This window comes from Liolophura sinensis, chromosome 5 (genome assembly GCF_032854445.1).
Source record: "Liolophura sinensis isolate JHLJ2023 chromosome 5, CUHK_Ljap_v2, whole genome shotgun sequence".
In the NCBI taxonomy this organism is placed as follows: domain Eukaryota; kingdom Metazoa; phylum Mollusca; class Polyplacophora; order Chitonida; family Chitonidae; genus Liolophura; species Liolophura sinensis.
In genome coordinates, this window is record NC_088299.1 from 15,645,814 (window position 1) to 15,669,261 (window position 23,448).

Genomic DNA, 23,448 nt, shown 5'->3' on the forward strand with positions numbered 1-23,448 from the left:
TAAAAAATACAGCAACTGACTTGAAAACTGACAAAGTCCCATGTTATTATAACTAGTTATATGACAGCCGACTATCATGACTTCCTGACTCACTTACTGTTATATACCAGTATCTTCAATGTACTTTTTGTCTGCCAGAAAACCAAAACTTAAATAAAAGAGTTGGTGGTTAAGATATGTTTCTTTTTTTTTTTGATTGGTGTTTTACGCCGTACTCAAGAATATTTCACTTATAGGACGGCGGCCAGCATTATGATGGGTGGAAACCGGGCAGAGCCCAGGGGGAACCCACGACCATCCGCAGGTTGGTGGCAGACCTTCCCACTTACGACCTGAGAGGAAGCCAGCACGAGCTGGACTTGAGCTCACAGCGACCCTGTAAAGATATGTATCTTTCTTCAGTAGGGTAGTGACAGAGTGGTACTGATCCGAAGTTTGTATTTATTTTTTTTATTTACTTTTTCTTATTTGACTGGTGTTTTACACCGTAAAGAATACTTCAGTTATATAATGATGACGCCCAGCATTATGATGAGAGGAAACCAGGCAGAGACTGGGGAAACCCACGACCACCCACAGGTGGCTGACAGACCTTCCCACATACAGATTTTTACACTGATTACAAGATTACACAACAAAAGTGACTGAAAGGTAACAATAAGCCGATGTTCAATAGCCTTAGAGCAGGCCTATACAGCTGTATGTACATCAAAGGTGTTGTACAGATAAGCAGGCATTATGTGGCCCATGTATGTGGCCCATGTATGTGGCCCATGCATGTGGCCCATGTATGTGGCCTGTGTATGTGGCCCATGTATGTGGCCCGTATATGTGGCCCATGTACGTGGCCCATGTATATGGCCCATGTACGTGGCCCATGTACATGGCCCAGGTATGTGGCCCATGTATGTGGCCCGTGTATGTGGCCCATGTCCTACTTTAAGCACATCTATGATCTAGCTTAACTGTCAAGAAATCAAAATATCTTCATTTTTCCAGCACTGCATGTCACCGAGGTTGTTTACTGACATCCTCCTAGCTGTCAAAGTGTCCCACGAAGTCTCCTCATATTCTCAGGATCACATTCCTCACAATATATTTCCTCTCCTCACCCGTCATCTGTCACACAGTGACTGCTGGTTTTTCACTCACTTTGCAGTGTCTTACAGACTTCAACTGACAGGTTGAAGTACATTTAGGTCATCTCATCATTCAGATTCTATTCAAGCCTATAAAACTCAGACCAGCTCAAAAAGTCCCAAGATGTTATGAGGCTTAATTAATTCTGTGAACAATGAACCATTTCAATACTCGTTCATCTCAAATCTGGCTCTTTTAGTAAAAACTAGTGCTGTTATTCTTTCAGTTCATAAGTGACAGTTTATATATGTATTAACATCACCTAAAGTTAATTAATACATGACAGTCCTAAAGTACTCCATGTTGGATGAACTGTTATTGTTGTTCCTATGTAGATTTCACTTCAACTGCTTACAAATTGTATATGTAAATGAGTCACATGGCTCAATTATGTACCTGAATTCATGACACTTTGTGGTAAATCTAGCAGGGCTATTCAGTCAGACTGTAAGGTTATTTACACCTCTTCAGTAATACTCAAGTTCATTTATTTAATTGGAATTTTACTCCATACTCAAGACAAGTTGGCCAGCATTATGTTGGGAGGAAACCATACAGAGCTCAGGAAAACCCATCCACAGATCTTCCACAGATACATGTATGAAGTAATATTTTCATCCTATTTAGATCTTCAATTTAGAAGAGTACCCCAATGGGAGTCTGAAATGAATCCGCCATGTTATTTAATGAATACTGTACTTATTTTGGCAGAGTCTATATTATAATACATTGTATGATACATTCTGTACACCCACACACCAACCCATTCAAATAAAACTTCAACGTTTACATAGCCCTAAAGTTAGTTTCTGTCCACAATCAAAAAAAGGACCAAACAAAACTAAAAGAAAACAAACAAAAAAAAAAATAAAACACATTTTAACAAGCTTTTTCCATGAAAATATTACATACTTATCCAACTCATACCAAAAAGCACACATATACAGTACAATTATCTTGACAGACGGAATAGACAGGTAATACTTAGTACAAGACCGGGTGCCTTTATATCAAGTGAATGGGTTGATCTTTAAAATTATACTCAATTCTGTTGCTTATTTTTAAGAGCAAAGGCAAAGCATGATAAAATTAACTATTTCCGCTGACACACATAACAGTGATTAAATTGCAATAAATCACTACAAAAACATAACACAAATATTAAACAAGCTATCAGCTAACCACTGTATTAACGAGGAGCGCCTTACACATCATACACATCGTCACATACATGTAAACACTAACAAACACTACGATGGAACACATGATATATCAATCAATCAATCAATTTTAGTGTCCTAGCTCAATAAGACAATTAGGTTACCAAAAAGATGTCAGAACACCTGTAATCACATTACGAAGCTCTGCGTAATTTGTAGCACTTTGTGCTGTAGGTCTTCTCACTAATTACGAAAGCAAGTCGGCACTGTGTATTACACTTAGCTAGAATACAAATGTTAGCGATGTATATTTATGTATTTACATACATAAATATGTATGTACAATAACTGCATTTCAGAGACGAGCGTTGTTAAAACTTTGACAACTATATATCCGAACACACCATCATTTATGTAAAATCGGCGGATTCTAAGTAATTGCGCTGCAGAGAGCTGGAGGACTTGTGTCTTTTGCTGTCAATGTGCTGAGCAAACTGGCCCTCGGCATTAAGCGTAACATTACAGGTTGAGCAGTAATACTTGCCACTTGGTGTGCGGTAGTTTGAAAAATCTCTGCGCGACTTTTTGGCTGGGCTGGGTTGGTACCAGTTGGAATCTGTAGTTCCTTGCTGATAATCAGCTCCAGGAGAGTCGTACCTTATACCTGCTGGTAAGCTGTTGCCCTCACCTAAAACAAAACAACAAAAACAAACATGGTATTTATTTATTTGACTTGTGCTTTAGGCCGTACCAAAAAATATTTCACTTATATGTTGGTGACCAACACTATGTAGGAAGGAAACCGATCAGAGCCCGAGGTAAACCCATGATCAACCACAGACTGCTGGTAGACCTTCCCACTTAGGGCCAGAGAGGTACATGTAGCCATCATGAGCTGGACTTAACTCAAAGCAACCGCATTGGTGGGAGGCTCCTGGGTAACTGCTAACACCTCGGCCACGGAGACCCCACGTGGTATTTAAGTTATGCATTGCAGCAATTCCATTATCACAATGAAGCGAGTAATAAATAAAATGACCTCCGTTGCAATGGATCTTGTATCTCTTGGATCCCTTCATTTTGCTGAAGTACTGCAGCCTTTATGTCCATTGGCTACACAGGATATGTAAATCAGATGATTCAACAACAACGAAAAACTGACCTCATATTTGTGTGAGTTTTTCAAGTTACTCACAGGTCCTCGATACCTTCTAATAACATGTTCACAAGACAGAAGCTTCAAGCCTGGGTTTGTTTAAACCTGGACCTATAATCAGTATTCACCAATAAAATTGTTTCAGGTGAGTGTTAAAATCATGTTGTGCATACTTTAGATACAGAGAATACACGTGTATCAAGTATACATAAAGACAAAGGTTGAGACAGAGTGTTTGTGTTTTCTGACATCACTTCCTGACCCGAGTGAACTCGGGGTTGTTGAAGATTTCTGCACAAAATTTGCTAGTAGTGGCAGTGATGTAAAATGAAAAGTACAGAGCGAAGCATGCACTCTGAGGAATATGCTCCAAAACTTGGGAAATTTCTCCTGAAGGTAACTCAAATTCCATAGTGAGAGAAAAAACACAAACTTAAATTTATACATCGGAAGGATTTTCAAAATGAAATTTCAACTTTATTCTTGCAATGTCTCCTCAAATGACAAAATTTGTTTTAAGAATCTGGTAAACTTTGTTAAATCAGAGAACATATTACCTGGAGTCACAGTTTGGATGGATTAACCCTGTTAAGCATGCATGCTTACAAATGCCACCAGCTCTATAATAGTGGTTAACTTGATGGTCACTTGGGACTGTGAACTGTGTCCATACCATGATGGTCACCTGAGAACGTGTGCTGTCTCTGTACCAAAGCACTAATAATGTACGCTCTTAGAATTATAGATACAGTATGTATGAATGTTTAAAACCCTGTGGGGGGGAGACCCTAACTAACGAACCAGCTCCACACATTTGTCTGCCAAGCAGACATGTTTTACGGCTCTAACTCACACCCGACAATGTCTAGACATCGAGTTCCCTCTTACACCTTTCACATCAATACTGTCAAATTTTGACACAGACAATCAAATTTTGTCCCGGATACCCAGTGCCTGTTGGCGAGTGCTGGACAGAGCGAGTATCACTCTAGTTAATCCTGATGAAGATGAAGGGGAGAATGGTCAGTCATAGTGTCTGGTGGACTGATCCCATGACCATGACAACCAGAAAGGGGTTGTGTAAAGGAGGAGGGGGGGGGAGGGAAGATTCATCATTATGGCTTTCAGCACAACCCCACATAAACAAGCTACATGGACACATCCATGGTTCTGGAACCAATTCCACAAAGACATTTCTGACTTCAGTCAAAATTGGAAATACCATTTTAAAGCTTTTTTTTTTACGGTGTTATAAAGTAAAACTTTGTGCATCTCATCAGTGTTATCTTAAGCCAAATGTATCCAAATTTCAACATTCAGTACCAAAAACGTTTTGGAAAGAATTTAAATTTTGACTTAAGTTAGACATGGCTTTGTGGAATAAGCTCCAGAAGCTGCCATGTCAGAATGAAGCGTCATCAGTTTGGAGGTGGCAATGATGAAAACTTACAGGTACAGTATTCAGGTGCTTGGACATTACAAGTATGCTGAAAGTATAGTACTGTCCATCAGTTCCCAGGGGTTGACAAAGCCAAATGGGCTTAATCCCAAAAAATTCAACTTCACAAAAAATAATAATCATCATTAAACACTTTTGTAAAGTTCTAAACGGAACTGAAAAAAGTGTTGAAAACTTAATGTGGGATAGGCAGGGTTTGACCTGATGTGGGTATTCTGCGCATATGATGCACACCACCACCAAAAACCATGAATCTCCTGTAACCAGATGACTGGCTGTTGTTTTCTGTAAAATAACAGCTCCAAATTTTGTCACATTTTGATAAAATTTGAGAGCAGATTCATTTTAATTAGTTATTCAATGGAAAACAACAGCTCATCAGAATCAAGCAAGTTTTTACATACCAAATAAACACATACCCTAATTCTTAAACCTCTTCCTATATCATAGGACAACTTTCAGTGCACCTTGGTAAGGGTTTTTGGGGGTCATTAACAGTATGTATACATGAATGTATAGTTGGGGGGGTGTTACTTTGTACTGAACTATTTTGATTTTAGGTACCATGTTTACCTTGTCCAGGTTTGCTCCCCAGTGTTACTGTTTATGCTAAGTCTTCCATGCCATGTTTCTCATCTCCATCCTCCCAGTCATTAGCCTATTGATTCACAGCCTATACCCACAGCAGTAATTCAAAGGCTAGAGAAGGCTCCAGCAATTGATACTTTCCACCCAATGCTTCAAAAGAGAGGTCTATTAAAGGGAGACAATTAAATGAAAGCGGCACTGCCTTATCAGGCAGAAATAGAGCTGAATGGCTGGTGTCTCAGTGACTGGTAGGTCAAAGAGAAACCGCTCAATAAAACTGTCGCATTAAGGATTGATAAGACAGATGCAAAACAAAAGAAAAAGAACAGGGTCCTACTTCACCAAGACACAGATGGGCTGTAAAAAATAATCAACTGCATAAAAATACAATTTCTTTCCAATTTTATTGATGTTTTCCTTACAATATCTTTGTACCACAGGAAAAAATGGCCAGCGATAATGCGTTATCTATAAAGGCAATCTTATCTGCTCTTCTGGTTCAGAACACATTACTCCGAATCAAAAGACCGGGAACTATTTTAGACTCCAACATTCCGCCACTGGAATATTTCCAACACTAAAGTTCTTCTTTAGAAGCAACACCTAGCCAATAAAAAGAACAGACTGACATTACTCCTCTAGCTGTAACTTCATGTACGTGTACATATGTACAAGTACTCCTTCATCTATGTTCTCAAGTTTTTCTTATACTATTTCTATTCAAATAAGTTTTCTACAAACAAACTTGTACATTATACTGAGAATGGGCTGTAAGAAAAGTTTCATTTTCCCACTTCAGCTCTCTTCCTCTTTCACAAAAATAACAATTGGTCAATAGTTTTTAACAGTGAACTGAACCACAATTTTAAAAAATTTTTGAGTTTTTTTAAAAACCAGTGTGTTTCATGAGCAAGCTGACACCAATAATCTCCTGAAGAATGGAATTAAAGAAAAACTGAATATCTGCCTGTTACTTTGTCCAACCTTAATAATTTTTTTACTGAATGTCCTTTTTTAAAGGTTTCCAATCAAGTACAATGTAAATATGTCTGTAACAGAAAGAACTGCAGGGACAGTCCAAAGTTTCTCACAAATTAGATGATTTTTCACTTTTATTGTTATACCAGCCTCTGACTTTGAAAAAAGATTCATTCTGCATGTAAAACATATAGCTGACTTGGTGTGGCCTAAACTACAAAGTGACTCCTGGGCCTATAGTTTCCAAAAAAGAATCATAAGGCGAAATTTGTCACTGGTCTAAACTGTCCGCACGATGAGATAACATGCAAATGAGGCAGCGCAAATACTCCCACAATGCCATTTTCCCACATATAAACAGAATCATAGATTGAGAGCCAATTATACGTCTAATAAACCAAAAACAATTTTTCCTTCTATTGATAATGTATTACAAAGTATTTCTAATTCTCAACTATCTGCATGGTAGAACTGAAGTTACATGGCAGGCCACACAATTACAATGCAGTACCTTGTCTTACATTTCAAAGTGAAGATCTCCCATCAGGTAAACAACAAGAGGAAGTAACCCAGTCCAAAAGGTCAGTCATCTGCCATTTTTCAAACTATAGCGGCTTGAATGAGTGGATGTTCGAAGGGAAACCCTAAACTGTTTGTGTGTGGGTGCTTGATGCACGCTTGAGGAACTGGTTTCATAGTTGCCACTGTAACATCTACATGTAACAGTAGCTCTCAGAACTCCTACACAAATAAGCCAAACAGTCTTTGGTAACTTATAAGTACACCAACAGAAAGCTTTCTGTAAATAAATGAACAAGCATTTCTGCAGACTTCAATCACTAAAGAATCTTACATTTGTGAGACACATAGCCTCTAATAAGTGTCTACCTCTTGTGTTCTGGCTTGTCGGCAGGGAATGGTATCTGACAGATATGTCAATATTTTGCTGGTTTAGCAAAGAGTGTTTATTGCCTGGTATATAATGTCCGTTTCCTGCCATCTGTTCTCTATTATCCTTCCTCCACAATCCACTTGACATAACTCTTTGACATTTGGGAAGAAACTCTAATGTTGCAGTAGAATTCTGCAGCAAACATCTCATTTTCAGAAAACAATGCAAAGTCATGATGGTAAAAGACACCTGACACGATACAGCCTTTTAAAAATTATCAGTGTGAATTTACACTCATGATATTTGTTACTCCACAGAGCAGAGTGCGTAACAATTAGAACCGCTCTATATACACCTGACAAGATATTCAGGTATACTTAAAACTAAGTTTATTTTAATAGATAGTCCCTCAATTGCTTAGCACGGAAATTATATTTCTGTCTCCAACAAATTGGACCATTCTTGGACAAGGAATTTTCAAGATTCCCCTATCTGCGTTATTCTAGCAGTCTTAGTAACAAAAGCCTATGTAGTTGACAATGCTGTTTCGTGTAGTCCTACATGCAGTTTGAAGGAGACTGGTAGTATTCACCAATATGACATGTCACATATGGAGAAGTTGGTAACTATAACTTGCCAAAGCTTCATGGTTTATTTTTGGCCATTAACACAAAAATACAACATGATTTATAATGCAAGTTTACTGGTTACATGTAAATCAATATATCTGTGTACAAGGACTTACTTTATAGTAAATGAATATATGTACATGTATACCATAAATTTCAAATATTCCAAATATCCAGACATAAATCCAATGACTTATAAAAAAAATTAGAAAGAAACTAAATTATTGCAATACATGTTGTGATCAAACATCAAGAATAACACCAAAAAATAACTAAAAGCTGCATGTTGATTTACAATATTCTGATTGGGAAGTTGGATATTCAAATACTTGTATGTGCTGTATTAAAACACCTACATCAAAAAAGATCATAAGACTTTATACAGTGCCTCTCACTGTAATTCCATTGTACATATACATTTACATGTGCAAAGCATATCTTTAATACATCAATTTTCAAACAGCAGCAAAAGTAAACTGCAAAGAGCAGTGAATTGTTCTACAAGTATGTGTGTGTGTGACGGAATGATTCAAGATGTCTCAGAGCTGTGTTGTTGTATTGGGGCCTGTAGAGAGGAAGAGGTCAGGCCACTGACTCATACAGTCATTCAGAAGTTCAGACTCAAGCTCAGTTTGGAGTGGCAAGGGTGGTCAGGTCCGATGCCAGCATAATGCCACTTAATACAGAGGGTGTTGGGGCAAGAACTTTGTTAATCCTTCTTGGATGAGCTAGATAGCAAGGAGTGAGAAACTCTGCGCAAGTTATTGCAGTTAAACACTCGAGAGAAAGCTCCTTAATCAGAATGGATTCCTGGGCAAATGGACAGGAGGTAGAGGAGGGTCTCGGCAAAAAAAAATGTCCAGTTTGTGAGACTTTAGGGTTAAATCCAGTTGCAATTCCGACAATGACTCATAAACTGTCACCAAGCCTACTGCTTTTAGGAGAATTGATCACATCTGATTTCACCTCATATTGTACTATCTCAGGACTACACTGTTCCTAGCGCTGTTTTTGTCCCCATTCATATTTTAACTGAACATACGAGATGGTTAGGCCCTACTTATCATTCCCAACTTTAGGAAGAAAATCCTTAATGAATATTTTGAGAGTAAGAGTCAGTCATTAGGTAGCCAAAGTAATTTGATACATTTAGATAGAAAACACAGAAAATTGAATTCATTTTTATAAATTTATTTTCTGATTTTGACAATTCATCTTATTTTATTCTTGAGTACAGTTGCCGTGACACATGTTTTCTATAAAGAAACACATGCTTTTGAAAGATTCAAAGTCAGAAAAAAGCAAGACAGTGTTAAATTCTTCAAGCTGAAAGAAGAGCAACTCACTTTTACAATCATTCAAGATCCCAGAGAACAAAACATATAATTGGTGCCATGGATGTCACAAAGATAATGGTCAATAACCACCTTAACAGAAGTTCACATGAACCACCTGAACTGCAACAGTACCACTGACCAAGCTGGATCATAACCACTACAACTGCCATGGATGTCACAAAGATAATGGTCAATAACCACCTTAACAGAAGTTCACATGAACCATCTGAACTGCAACAGTACCACTGACCAAGCCGGGTCATAACCACTACAACTGCCATGGATGTCACAAAGATAATGGTCAATAACCACCTTAACAGAAGTTCACATGAACCATCTGAACTGCAACAGTACCACTGACCAAGCCGGGTCATAACCACTACAACTGCCATGGATGTCACAAAGATAATGGTCAATAACCACCTTAACAGAAGTTCACATGAACCACCTGAACTGCAACAGTACCACTGACCAAGCTGGATCATAACCACTACAACTGCCATGGATGTCACAAAGATAATGGTCAATAACCACCTTAACAGAAGTTCACATGAACCATCTGAACTGCAACAGTACCACTGACCAAGCCGGGTCATAACCACTACAACTGCGGTGTCATTACTTCTACAGACAACCATCTTAAGCCATGCCAGCTGTAATGTTTACATGCTCATTACTGTGAACTGAGCTGTTAATTCAGGATAATCTCTTAATCACTAACCACTTAAAAGGCTCTAAATTGTTTACCACAGTGTGAAGTGACTTACTGAGACTTAACCAACCACACGGAGGGTGTGAAACATCATTCTAAACTGTACTTATTTGGCGAGATGCTTAAAAAAAATGACCCAAGAACAACTGTGCTTGCTTGGAAATGTCACCCCAGGGCACCATGATGACATCATTAGAACATCTGACCTTTTGTTTTACCCTCTACCACAGTGACTAAGGGGATGTCTGTAAATTTCAATTAATTACCACATCCCTAACAGACAGGTTTTTGAAACAGCTTTCCAGTTTGTCTCCCCCTGAGAATCTGTCAAAGGTAAAATGACAGATTGTTTTGTTAGATTACAAACGCCACAGCAAGTGGGTGACCAATGATAGTAACCAGCCATGGCAGGAATTCATTGTCTGTCATGTGCCACAATAAATGGTTCTGTCAACCAGGAAAAAAAAAGACAATTTCTTCAACTACATAAACCTTCAAATAAAAATCAGCATTTCAAAGGAAAAGCCTGTCCACAAAGTAACCATGGCAACTAAATCCTGATTCATTTCATCATTTCATCCATGAGAGAAGCAGCATGATGAAAATTCAAACTTCTCCGAAATGCTGAAATTCATGCAGATATGCAAATGAAGTTCTGAAATAAACAAAATCATGGGAGTTGCTGGCTGATTCAGGCAAAGTACTAGAACTTTTCAAAGCTGCCAATCAAGAACACAAATTTAACCCATCATATTCAGTACTGGTACAAATATAAGGTCAACATGCTGGTTATAAATGTTCATTCCTTCTTTGACATCAAGGTATCACACCTGCTTAAACCATTAACCCAATGAAACAGGACATTGTCAGGAGAAGGATGAGGGACACTAGATAGTAGCATCCATGCATCCTGTATTTGCCCCCAGCTGCCTATCATGATAAAAAACACTCAAAACAAGGGAACACATGAATCCCAATTACAACTTGTTTCAGTTTTACTTTTTAAGAAACCAGTGCACAAGTCGATGTTACAGTCCTTGAAATTAAGCTAAGCTAATTTAAATATAGTTCCATATGCAGTGGAGAACATAAAACCCTCTTTTGATGCATCAAAAATAACTTGACGTTTACAGCAGACTTGATGAGTTTGTGTGATTGAACAATATATAATACATAGTATGTACAGAATAATCTGTAACACATGCCTTGCTCATCACCCTCCCCATCCCGAAAGGGAGAGAAAATTCAGGGTAAATAATACTTGATTTAGACCTTGTCAATTTTTTGGCCAAAAATTGATTTCTTCCCGTAAACTGTTGCTCAGTCAAAGTCATGTCAGAAATTTATGGATTACACATGTCTGTTGCTCAACTTGATACCACACTTTCTGCAGAAAGCATGATTAATTCCAAAATATTTAGCAAAAAAATTCAGTAAAACCCAGATACAAACTAGCAGTGAATCCATTAAAACTGCTTGAATACATGAACATTTGGCTTGTGTTGTGGTAGTCTGTAAAGAACTCTACTGAACTGAAAATACCAAGTCCTGATGGAGCATTCTGTCTTGCATGACACACAAAAACTGAAACAAACTAAAAAGCATTTAGCAGTGAAGACATGATCAATGGTTGTGACTCTCTGGTGTATGCACTTTTTTGGCTTTAAGGATTTCCTGGAGTTTGACTATGGAAATCCCAGTGTGTGCCAAATGTTGACCAAGGCTAGTATGTGCACCATCCTCAACTCTTCAAAACTGATCACAAGACATTTGCAAAAGGTCGATGGGCTGTTCTTCTGAACCATTTACATTCCAATGTTAGTCTCAATTTTTTTTGTAGCTGTCAGATGTAGTTGATCAAAGATGTGCTGGCCTCCTTTAAAAGTGGGTTAGCCAACAAAGATTAAAGAATCACTCTCTTAGTCATCCAATACAAACTTAAAGTTCTGATAGTTTCAAGGTGAAAAAATTCATTGGTTTGGTGATTTTTTTCAACAGTTTACAATGCATGCATGCATATGATGATTATTCATCAGCCCTATATTTTTAGTTGAAGGTACATGATGAAAGGCTTACACATGATGAAAGGCTTACACATGATGAAATGCATACACATGATGAAAGGCATACACATGGTGAAATGCATACATGATGAAAGGCATGCACATGGTGCCACATCCACATCCAGAGATAAGGTAAAAAAAAAAGCCAACTAAAGGCACCTCTTTGCTTACATTTGGAAGGTGAGCTTATTAAGTAATGAACATTTCAGCTTTTCCCAGAATTTCAACTAGCTTCTAACAATTCTCAGTATACATTACAATCAAAATTGGTGATTCGTTTTGGAACTACCAAACAATTAACAGTAGCAGTTAAAAAAAAGCACTGATCTCTGTCTGTGATCTGGGAACTTAATGCAGTTAGGACTGTCTGTTCAGGGGACATGAAGCAATCAAGGCTGTCTAGTCAGTAGACCCGAGGCAGTCAGGGCCGTCTGGTCAGGGGGCCTGAAGCAGTCAGGGCTGTCCAGTAAGGAGGCCTGAAGCAGTCAGGGCTGTCTGGTCAGGAGGCCTGAAGCAGTCAGGGCTGTCTGATCAGGAAGCCTGAAGCAGACCTGAGGCAGTCAGGGCTGTCTGGTCAGGGAACATAAAGTAGTCAGGGCTGTCTGGTCAGGAGATCTGATGCATTCAGGGATGTCAGATGAGGGTATGTGAAGCAGTGAGACCTGTCTGGTCAGGAGATCTGATGCATTCAGGGCTGTCAGATCAGGGGATGCGAGGCAGACAGAGCTGTCTGGTCAGGAGGCCTGAAGCAGTCAGGGCTGTCAAATCAGGGGATGTGTGGCAGTCTGAGCTGTCTGGTCAATAGATCTGATGCATTCAGGGCTGTCCGATCAGGGGATGTGAGGCAGTCAGAACTGTATGGTCAGGAGATCTGATGCATTCAGGGCTGTCAGATCAGGGGATGTGAGGCAGTCAGAGCTGTCTGGTCAGGAGATCTGATGCATTCAGGGCTGTCAGATCAGGGGATGTGTGGCAGTCTGAGCTGTCTGGTCAGGAGGCCTGAAGCAGTCAGGGCTGTCAGATCAGGGGATGTGTGGCAGTCAGAGCTGTCTGGTCAGGAGATCTGATGCATTCAAGGCTGTCAGATCAGGGGATGTGTGGCAGTCTGAGCTGTCTGGTCAGGAGGCCTGAAGCAGTCAGGGCTGTCAGATCAGGGGATGTGTGGCAGTCAGAGCTGTCTGGTCAATAGATCTGATGCATTCAAGGCTGTCAGATCAGGGGATGTGTGGCAGTCAGAGCTGTCTGGTCAGGAGATCTGATGCATTCAGAGCTGTCAGATCAAGGGATGTGAGGCAGTCAGAGCTGTCTGGTCAGGAGATCTGATGCATTCAGGGCTGTCAGATCAGGAGACTTGAACTAGTTGGGGCTGTCTTGTCAGGGAACATGAAGCAGTCAGGGCTGTCTGATCAGGGAACATGAAGCAGTTATGGTAGTGTGGTCAGGAGGGTCGTCTGGTCAGGAGGCCTGAAGCAGTCAGGGCTGTCTGGTCGGGGAACATGAAGCAGTCAGGGCTGTCTGGTCAGGAGGCCTGAAGCAGTTAGAGCTGTCTGGTCAGGAGGCCTGAAGCTGTCAGGGCTGTCTGGTCAGGGAACATGAAGCAGTCAGGCCTGTCTGGTCAGGAAACATGAAGCAGTTAGGGCTGTCTGGTCAGGGAACATGAAGCAGTCAGGGTTGTCTGGTCAGGAGGCCTGAAGCAGTTAGAGCGGCCTGGTCAGGAAGCCCGAAGCTGTCAGGGCTGTCTGGTCAGGGAACATGAAGCAGTCAGGGCTGTCTGGTCAGGAAGCCTGAAGCAGTCAGGGCTGTCTGGTCGGGGAACATGAAGCAGTCAGGGCTGTCTGGTCAGGAGGCCTGAAGCAGTTAGAGCTGTCTGGTCAGGAGGCCTGAAGCCGTCAGGGCTGTCTGGTCAGGAGGCCTGAAGCAGTTAGAGCTGCCTGGTCAGGAAGCCTGAAGCCGTCAGGGCTGTCTGGTCAGGGAACATGAAGCAGACAGGGCTGCCTGGTCAGGAGGCCTGAAGCAGTTAGGGCTGTCTGGTCGGGAGGACTGAAGCAGTCAGGGCTGTCTGGTCACGGAACATGAAGCAGTTAGGGCTGTCTGGTCAGGAGGCCTGAAGCAGCTAATGCTGTCTGGTCAGGAGGCCTGAAGCAGTCAGGGCTGTTTGATCAGGGAACACGAAGCAGTCAGGGCTGACTGGTCAGGGAACATGAAGCAGTCAAGGCTGTCTGATGAGGGAACATGATGCAGTTAGCGTAGTTTGGTGAGGGAACATTATGCAATCAGGGCTGTCTGGTCAACAAACATGAAGCAGTTATGGTAGTCTGGTCAAAGTATTTGAAGCAGTCAGGGCAGTCTAGTTAGGGGACTTGAATCAGTTAGAGAAGCCAGGCCAGGGAATGCCCACATCAACTTCACTGCCTTGGAAATTACTTCCATCAGCATAACCCACTATACCCTAATAAACTGTTGCCATTTGTTAAAAGGGTAGCATTACCTTCATGTACAAGTTGGCAACTAAGGCAGTCGGGAACAGAGCAGTTTAATGAGTCAGCCCAACAGGCAGACTGTCTTTGTACAAGAAAAGTTCACCAAAATCCTCAAACCCTACTGGTGTGGAGAGACAACTGGAGAACATACACCTCCACTATTGAACACAGATTTTCCATGGACAAATCACGTTCCTAAAGATGAAAGGCAGCAAGTGCTTGGACATGATCGACCCTGAATTCAGTCTGTATATCCTGGCTGGTTCTCCTTGCTGTGGACAATATAACCAAATATTTGCCTTCTGTTCAGACTGAAGAGAGAGCCAGTCTCCCGAGGTTTGACTTAATTCCTACAGAACACTGCCTCCATCTTCCTCACGCTATTCCTTCTGAATGCTTTTAATGTTGTCTTTGTGTCTCATGTTAGCTGTGGAAGTACTGTAGTTAGTACAGGCTTAGCCTTTGGTTCATGTAGTTAGAACCAATTTTGGAGTGTGCCAGTTATAGCTACATCAGATTTTGGATGGGCAAAGCTATAACTGAACCAAATTGCAGTTTGAAAGAACTACAGTTCGGCCAGATTTGTATTTAAAGAGAACTATAATTAACCTCAAATTTGAAGTGTGAGAATTATACAGGGTGTCCCAGAAGTCGCATACCATCCAGGTCGAGGTTGAATGCTTGAGCCACAGAGCAGTGTGTTGCCCCATCTCTTCCAAACATAAAAACCAATTCAACTCTTTCTTGTACTGTTAGTTTATTAGCCATAATTTACTCTGAAAGAGAGAAAAAAAAAATGAAAATCAGAATGGTGCACGACTTCTGGAACACCCTGTGTAAAGTCAGGTCATTTTTAACCCTAACATGTCCACAAGATTTTGGTAAACGTTGTTCGCTGAGAGAGCCCACAGCTTGACCCCTGCAGGTAAAAAATGTAACTCAGGTAAAACTACCACATTTAATTGGATGAAGGGTTTAATTATGCAAGCTTGTCGAGTGAACTACATCTAGCTCTGAAAGAAGCTATATTTATAAATGCCTACCTAAACCCCTATAAAGACAAGGTGTCATATGGCATATTTGTCTCTGGGATTTTATATTGAGTGCAAGTCATTTTCCAAAAAAAAGAGAAAATTGGCACAGGTGAAAACATTCAAAAATTTTAGACACATTCATGTTAGAATAATTTGGGACTAATTATGGTTTGAAGAAAAAAGTGCTATGCAAATAACCGGTTATACCCCCATGCCACTTTAATAGGCAATAATCAATTGTCCTTACCCACAGGACACTCACTCAGCCAGAACCAATTCACAGATGTGCCAAATCATAATCACCTTCCATTCCACGATGCAATCTGCTTCCATAACAAACTTAAAATTTAACCAAATTTTCCGATAATAATCATTCAATTTTGATATAATTTCCTCAAAAATAACGTCTTGTTATTTCCAGGAAAGATTAGGTATGCAAACATGCTATAATCAAGGGACGGGATTGACCTCTTATCTTGACCTCTGCAGGCACATGGGGAAGAATTCTGTCCAGAGTCACAGGCCTCTCAAATTGTAGTTTTTCAAAAGACAACGGCCGGATGCTTAACGTGCTTTAAATTGGGGCAATAAATTTAGGGACTTCATTAACAAAGATGCTGCGACGACAGCACAGGGACATGTCGCTGCATTCGGTTGCCGTGACGATGACAGAGACGAATGTCATCAGAGGGCGCAAAGACGAGATAACCACTCGTCAATTTGACGCAAGCCGAATATTAACACTGACTCGCGACAAGGCAAATTTCATTCAGGCTCTCACAAAGGTTTCCAATGAAAAAAACTGGAGGCAAAAAAGCTGCGTGTCTTCTGGGGGTCGACATGGCAGGCTGGTAACAGTTTAATGAATATCAAATGAGGTCAGAGTGTGGACACATTAATTTCCCTTTTACGGGAAAATGAGAATGAAAATCAACAATAAGTCAAGGGACAAACTTTGGGGACTATTTTAAAGTCCATTAAAATGGATTACAGGATTTGCTGGGATTAAGATGGCTTAATCCAGAAATGCCTTGTCAACAACAATGATAATTAACAGCACACATTTCAACTGATATTTACATGTTTGCCATCATCTGCAGAGATTAAGAAAGCACTATGTTCAGCATGTAATAGAAGCAAACATACAAAATTATTTAATACAAAAACGAAGGTATATGTCAAATCAATGGCCTTTCTTCTGTGGAAGTGGGGGTTGGGGGGGGGGGGGGGGGTTAGAATCCTAAGGGAAGGGAATGTGCAAATTCTCAGCCCTAATCCACTTTCCCACGTATATGCTACATGAACATTGTGGGGGGGAGGGGGGGGAGGGGGAAGGGAATGTGCAAATTCTCAGCCCAAATCCCAGGTATATGCTACATGAACATGCAGGGAATGTGCAAATTCTATATATGTTATATATATATATATATGTTACATGTACATGAAATAACATCAATACTCATAGGCTACAATGAAATGATGGCTATTTCTGCTCAATTTTAACCATTTTAACAATTTTTAACTTACACAATATGCACACACTATCATAATTCTCACTGAGTAAGTTTAGAAGTTTAGAATTATATTGTGAGAGATCAGTAAAACTAGCGATTTTCTTGGTCTTGTCAGGAATATAATAATAACCACCAATATTATTTACAGTAAGAACTTTATTAACTTCTCACACCAGAAACTAACTAGATACTGTCCATATGAAATTCTAGCATTAACAAGATGTACATTGCCCAAGGCATGGTATTTATTCCTGCCAAATTTAAAAGGCCTTTGAAAGTTGTCAAAAGATGAAGTTTTATGACAACGCAGAATGAAAAAGTGGGACTTTAATAAAAAATAATGATGGGCACTTTGGCTTAGTTATTGCTACCCTTCTCTATTGCTATTTACAGGTGAGCAGTCAGAGTCGCATAGAATCAATCGTCGTGGAATTGGCCACAATCCATTAAAGTGGCTGTGATGAAATCGACCAATACGAAACAATTGGCCTGGCACGGATAGCAGCGATAAATACTCAAAGGGGCTTTATCGAAGTTGAGACGGAATAAACAGCCAACTTTGGTGGAAGAAGCCAGGGAAGCAGAGTCGCCTTGCGACACCTATATCGCATGGATCTGACAGTTTTGGGCACAGAAATGCCCCGTCTATTAAAGAAGTGCCTACTAAGTCTGCTGAAGCTGTGTGCCCTGTCCGTTTGATGTATGGCCCAACGGATCGATCTTAGCGATGGAGGCTGATAGCTGGAGCCCAGCGTCCCTCAATGCTGCTCCCTTCACTTAGACATTTAGCAGGCCTGGCCCCCTCTGTCACATCGTGCCTTCAGCACCATCTATTATTTTGGATAGCGATCAGTTATTGGATTTTCTCCCTTGCCGACCGGAGCGCATCAAATTGGACCCCCTTTGTACAGTTAATTTTGTTGGCAATTTCTTTTTCACCCTGTCTGTCAATCGTGGAAGGCAGATTACAAACTTCTGGAAGACAGACTGACATTACTGTACAGAGACTTATAACCTATCAGCTTGAGGGAAGATGCTTGAAACTGTTCTGACAAAGCTTCCTTCTGGTATGAACATAAACTTTCTGCTAAAGTTAAAGGAATATTAAAAATAGTTCTGTAAGGATGTAACACATCTCTACAATGCAGTTCTACATACATGTATGTGTTACAATGTACTTGTCATACATCCAACAACGTCCAGATAAGGACCATTTGCACTCAACTTGACCTTCACAATGGTGCTTATGCTAAACAGACAATACTGTATACATACTTTCCATTCAAAGATATGTCAGGTACGTTTTTCAATGTGTTTCTTCCCTTTATAACAGCCAGTCATCTGCATTGATCGGATTAAATGCCTTTGCACCTCAGGTATTTTACATCGCTGAGCACAGATCACTTAACCTCCATTCATCACTGATTGGGTCGACCAATATTCGCAGCCATCCATCTCACAGGGAACTCTCTTAGACACGAAGACGCTGGAAACATATCCATGACGGGTACAACATATGACAGGTTTGCATGAAACTGAAACGCCAACCAAGAAGCAATAAAGCAGCTTGTAGCTGACAGAGCAGCTTTATAAGAGTGGGCATTTATTAGGGGAGCAGGCACTTATTAGGGTTTCAAACATTCGGGACCAATCCTGAGGCTGATTTATTTGAAAACAATGGATCCAGTCCATAGAACACTGGACTGAAGAAGATATATCATTACACATCACAAGTGGTGTTCTCTTTTAATGGTGTCCTTATTTAATTATTTAATACAGAGCTGAATGTTTTATTTTTACCACGAGGTAAATCATACAGAGCAATGTGTATATAGCTTTATATTAAACAACATTTCAGGTTAGACAAGGGCAGTTAGGATGCTTGTTCTTCCACTCTTTGAGTACATGTGGCCCTGGTTCTTTAAAACTTTGGACAGGAAATTCTCAAAGACTTTTTTAGATGGTCTTAATACATAAAGTTTACAGGTGCTCACTTGCCTTCAAGACATACACAAAGTACTTGTTACTTATACCACTATTACTTATACCCATTTGCCCCATTTTGTGAGTTCTTAACTTCAAGAAATGTGTTTTCAGGGTTTTTGGAATATAAGATGATATCGTCGTAGAAAAACATACGTTTCTGCACCAAAAGTTATGCTTGATGACCTGTATATGCAGAAACTCACTTTTTGGACAAATGTTTGGGTCAGATGCAGTATTCACCTGATACGATACCATCCCACAAAGTGAACACTTGTTATATAGATTTACATATTTACGACACTCAGGAGTGAGTGAGTGAGTGCTTGGGGTTTAACGTCGTACTCAACAATTTTTCAGTCATATGACGACGAAGGAATCATTAGGGTGCATGTACGTGTAATGTGCCTCCTTGTTGCAGGACGGATTTCCACCGCTCTTTTATTTAGTGCTGCTTCACTGAGACAACGACTTCCCGAAGGCAAGTAAGCCGCCCCGCCCGAGCCATTATACTGATACGGGTCAACCAGTCGTTGCACTATCCCCTTCATGCTGAACGCCAAGCGAGGAAGTTACAACTTCCTCTTTTAAAGTCTTAGGTGTGACTCGATCAAGGATTGATCCTGGACTATTCATATTAATTTTATTCATATCATGGTCTTCAGAATACTGGGTATAATAAACATTGCCTTATTGGGGGGAAAAACTACACGAGCATGAGGTGGGGTAGTATTGGAGTACTCTCCTGTACAATATTACAGTATAGGATCAGAAAAAAGATCTGGTGCCTTATTGGCAGGTCTTCCCCATGGGCATGGACGAATACTGTTTATAAATCCAGTGTTGTAGACAACTTCATGACTACACACAAATTTGGTTTGGCTTTGTTTCTTTACTGATACTGACTAAAGATTGCTGCCAAACTAAAGGAATGGCTCGAGAACTGCTCTATTATATTTGCTGTAATCAAATAAGATGTCTGAGACTGAGGCTCCTGGTGGTCAACCTAATCACTTCTTCTGGCCGCAGATATGTTGTCTTGTTCAAGCATAGAACCCCTATATTCAAACTGAGCGGCATTTAAGCAAATGTAATTTGTGAGATTCTGTGGCATAATCCCCCTAGTAATTAGGGTCGTGATTCCGACACTCTGCAAGGATAAACGGCAGATGACCGATTCACAGTCAAGTGGGAAGGAGAAGAAATCGAAGCAGCAGCTATGTCTGCGTCTGGGCCTGCCACGATTACTTACGTGACTGACAGAAAAGACCGCGGAGAATTCACTTTAAGAGCTCCTTTCTGCCAAAGGTGAGTCGAAAACCTGCTGGCCCGGAAATGCTTAAATCCTCCACATTATTGCTACGGCCGTGTTTTAATTTTGAAGCTACAAGGGGCTATCCTGATCTCTACACCTTTAAGGCTGGGATGGTGCATGTTTTCCGCAAGCATCTACAGCTTACGATACTGTCTTCAGCCAACGAAATCAACCTTCCCAGTGGATATCCCCAGCAAGACAGGAAATTGGAAATCGGATCTTTGCCCGTTGCCTTCAGTTCTGGTCATGACTAGAATTGGACGAGCATTGCTGCTTCAGAGGGCAGGGTTGTCCGAAGGAAGGATTAAATACACTTCGGGCTCTCTGTTTCAATTAACTCAATCATACCACTAGACTTAGGTCATACTTTAACTTGAAAAGACGGTGGGAGCTGTTAGAATAAACAGTAATGTTGTAAGAAGTGCACTCCATAGAAAAGATTCGATTTGAGGATATAATATAAATACAGATAGCAACCGAATCAGTCGTTTCACAAATCTATAGACCAGATATACACTTAAAGGACAGGGCCCTGATAACAGAATTCCAGGATAGCCTCAGTACACAATACTGGACACAAAATATAGCAAGAATTAATTATCCTTTGCCCTCTTCAAAAAAACAGTTTCTAATAAGCAATTTTACACAAGATTTGATGATTATTCACATTTTTTTGGGTAAGAATCAAAATAAAAGGCCACACACAAGCTATCCAAATTACTTTCCAGTTTTACCTTTTTCTTGACAACATTAAATAAAGCTATTTACAACCTTCCATCAGTTCTAGAATTGTCAAATCAACATTTATCTCCGTAAAGTTGAAGTCAATTATAGGTTTGTCAAAGGATGAGCAAATCTTCTTATGCTTTACTTTAAGATACACTCTAGGGGGCACTTTTCCCAAACAAAGATAAACAAATTTCAGCACTTGGACCTGAGTTGATGAATGCGAACATTCTGCAAAGTACCCCCAGGAATGTCATTAAACATCCTCTTGCCTCAATCTGGGCTCTTCAAAACTCTGCACACCTAGGTCTCGTGGAACTTTCCACTGTACTTCACTTGGAAATGTGTAATCATGGTAGTTCCAATGACACAATATAAATGGTTCCTGGCTGGTTCTTGTAGTCAGGAGTCATGGGTCTGTGTAGTTAATGATTTACTCCCCCTTTCATCTATACCCCTACATCTGACCACTTCTGTACCAGGGAAAGTTTCTTCAGCCACTCATTTATCACCCACCAAATAAATAAATACATGTAAATGAATAATTCATAATCCTTGTAAACAATGGGCTAAATACGAAAATAAATGGTATACACAAAAAACTGATGTAGTGGCTGAAAATTTAACCTCGATCTCCCAAAAAATTGTTTGAAATTAGTGTACCTATGCAAAATTTTACATACATTTAACAGCAAAATCCATCTTGTCCTTGTCTTGTCTTGTTCAATTTCAACTGTGTTCATCATCATTATAACAACGTGCATTTTTAGCAAAAACACGTGTTACTGGGTGGATGTGAAGTTCAATCAAATTACAACGCACTGAACTGTGTTCTTAAAGTGTAACAAAAAGTATCTTTAAAAAACATTTGCCCTCAAGTAAAGGAAACATCTTTTCATCAAAATTTATTGTAGCTAATTGTATTTGTGATCACTGCAGCATGTCAACCAGCCAGCATTATCCTGTCAGAGAGGAAAAGTTTGGGCTTTTCTTGGTCCATCTTGAAACAACAGATCAATACAAGGAAAACCCCCAGAATTGATTTCATTCGCCTTCTGCTGTTTTTCTTTCTCCATTCAGACCAGAACTAAAAACAAGGGGGGTGAGGCAATATATGGCAGAGATGTGGCTGAGAGTAAACAAGGCCACGACTTCACAGCTGTTGCAAAACACACTTTTTCCCAATTGTATGGGACTCCTTAAAATGATCATGTCTCGGAGGTATGCTCTATCTTGCTTTACACACCCGTCATGCATCTTTATATGCATCTTCGATTGTTTATGCAGCGCAAGTTTCATGCAAAGATTAATTGTTTTGATTTATTGAATTATTTGATTGGTATATAACTGCTATCCTCAATTTTCACTTCACTTACATGTATGCTAGCCTGGGGTAAACCACCAGACTTTGGCATGTTACTAGCAATCTTTACACTTGTCACACAACATACTGGTGAATAGGCAAGCCTTCTCCAGTGAACTTCATGTAAGACCACACAAGAGAGCTACATCTAGCTGCCACGATGGCCCCCAAAGTATATGGCCTTAAAGAGATTTTAATTCTCACACATAGCAGCATCCAAGAGTTTGCTCCATGACATAAAATATTACGAGGGACGTATTTACCACATAAACTGTATTATGTAAATTTATCTCTTCAATTCAATATCTGTGTCTATGAAAAATGACTCACATATTCCAAAGCTACATAAATAATAAACCATAATGTTCCTACAACATAATTAAGTCACAGATACACACACCATAAATAATATTCACACTGAGAATGGCTGGATACAACCCATTTATCCTGAGGGCTGGAAAGTCATTCTGCTCTGGGGATTCATGTTTATGGGGAATACACCTGATAGGTACATATGATTGATTGTCATTGATTGTTTTCCTTTAAATCATCATCAAAACTCTGAGTTGCCAATTTTAATTTTTTTTTAGATAACAACAGTGATAATTTGATATCAGCTATAAATACTGATTCCACATACTAAATAAATTTTGAAGAGATCATGATTTCATCATGGCATGAATTTGAACCAGAACAAATAAAATAAGTGTAAAAATTTAAACACACCGTTCTTGCTTCACAGACAAATGTCAAGAATAACTGAACCAATGAAGGGATGAAATGGACAGAACAAAGTACCTTGGCATCCTATTTAAACATCCTGAACTCAATCTTAGGAAAGTGTTAAAAGTCTCCACTTTGCGGTTCCCTAGAGAGGCATTGGCCATCATTTCTATGCATGACAGGGGAGTTCTCCAGC

At 40.0% G+C, this 23,448-nt stretch overlaps 2 protein-coding genes across 2 annotated transcripts in view; both read right to left on the reverse strand.

Annotated features, from left to right (window-relative positions):
- Positions 1–1,777: 1,777 nt before the first annotated feature.
- Positions 1,778–23,448, reverse strand: part of LOC135465844 (uncharacterized) — a 63,554-nt gene continuing 41,883 nt past the window's right edge. The window contains exon 5 of the mRNA XM_064743207.1: positions 1,778–2,988. The gene's annotated coding sequence lies outside the window, so the exon portion shown is untranslated. The remainder of the gene's footprint in view (positions 2,989–23,448) is intronic.
- Positions 2,711–23,448, reverse strand: part of LOC135465493 (zinc finger matrin-type protein 3-like) — a 31,866-nt gene continuing 11,128 nt past the window's right edge. Inside the window, exon 3 of the mRNA XM_064742732.1 lies at positions 2,711–2,988. Coding sequence (XP_064598802.1) covers positions 2,711–2,988 — 278 coding nt within the window. The remainder of the gene's footprint in view (positions 2,989–23,448) is intronic.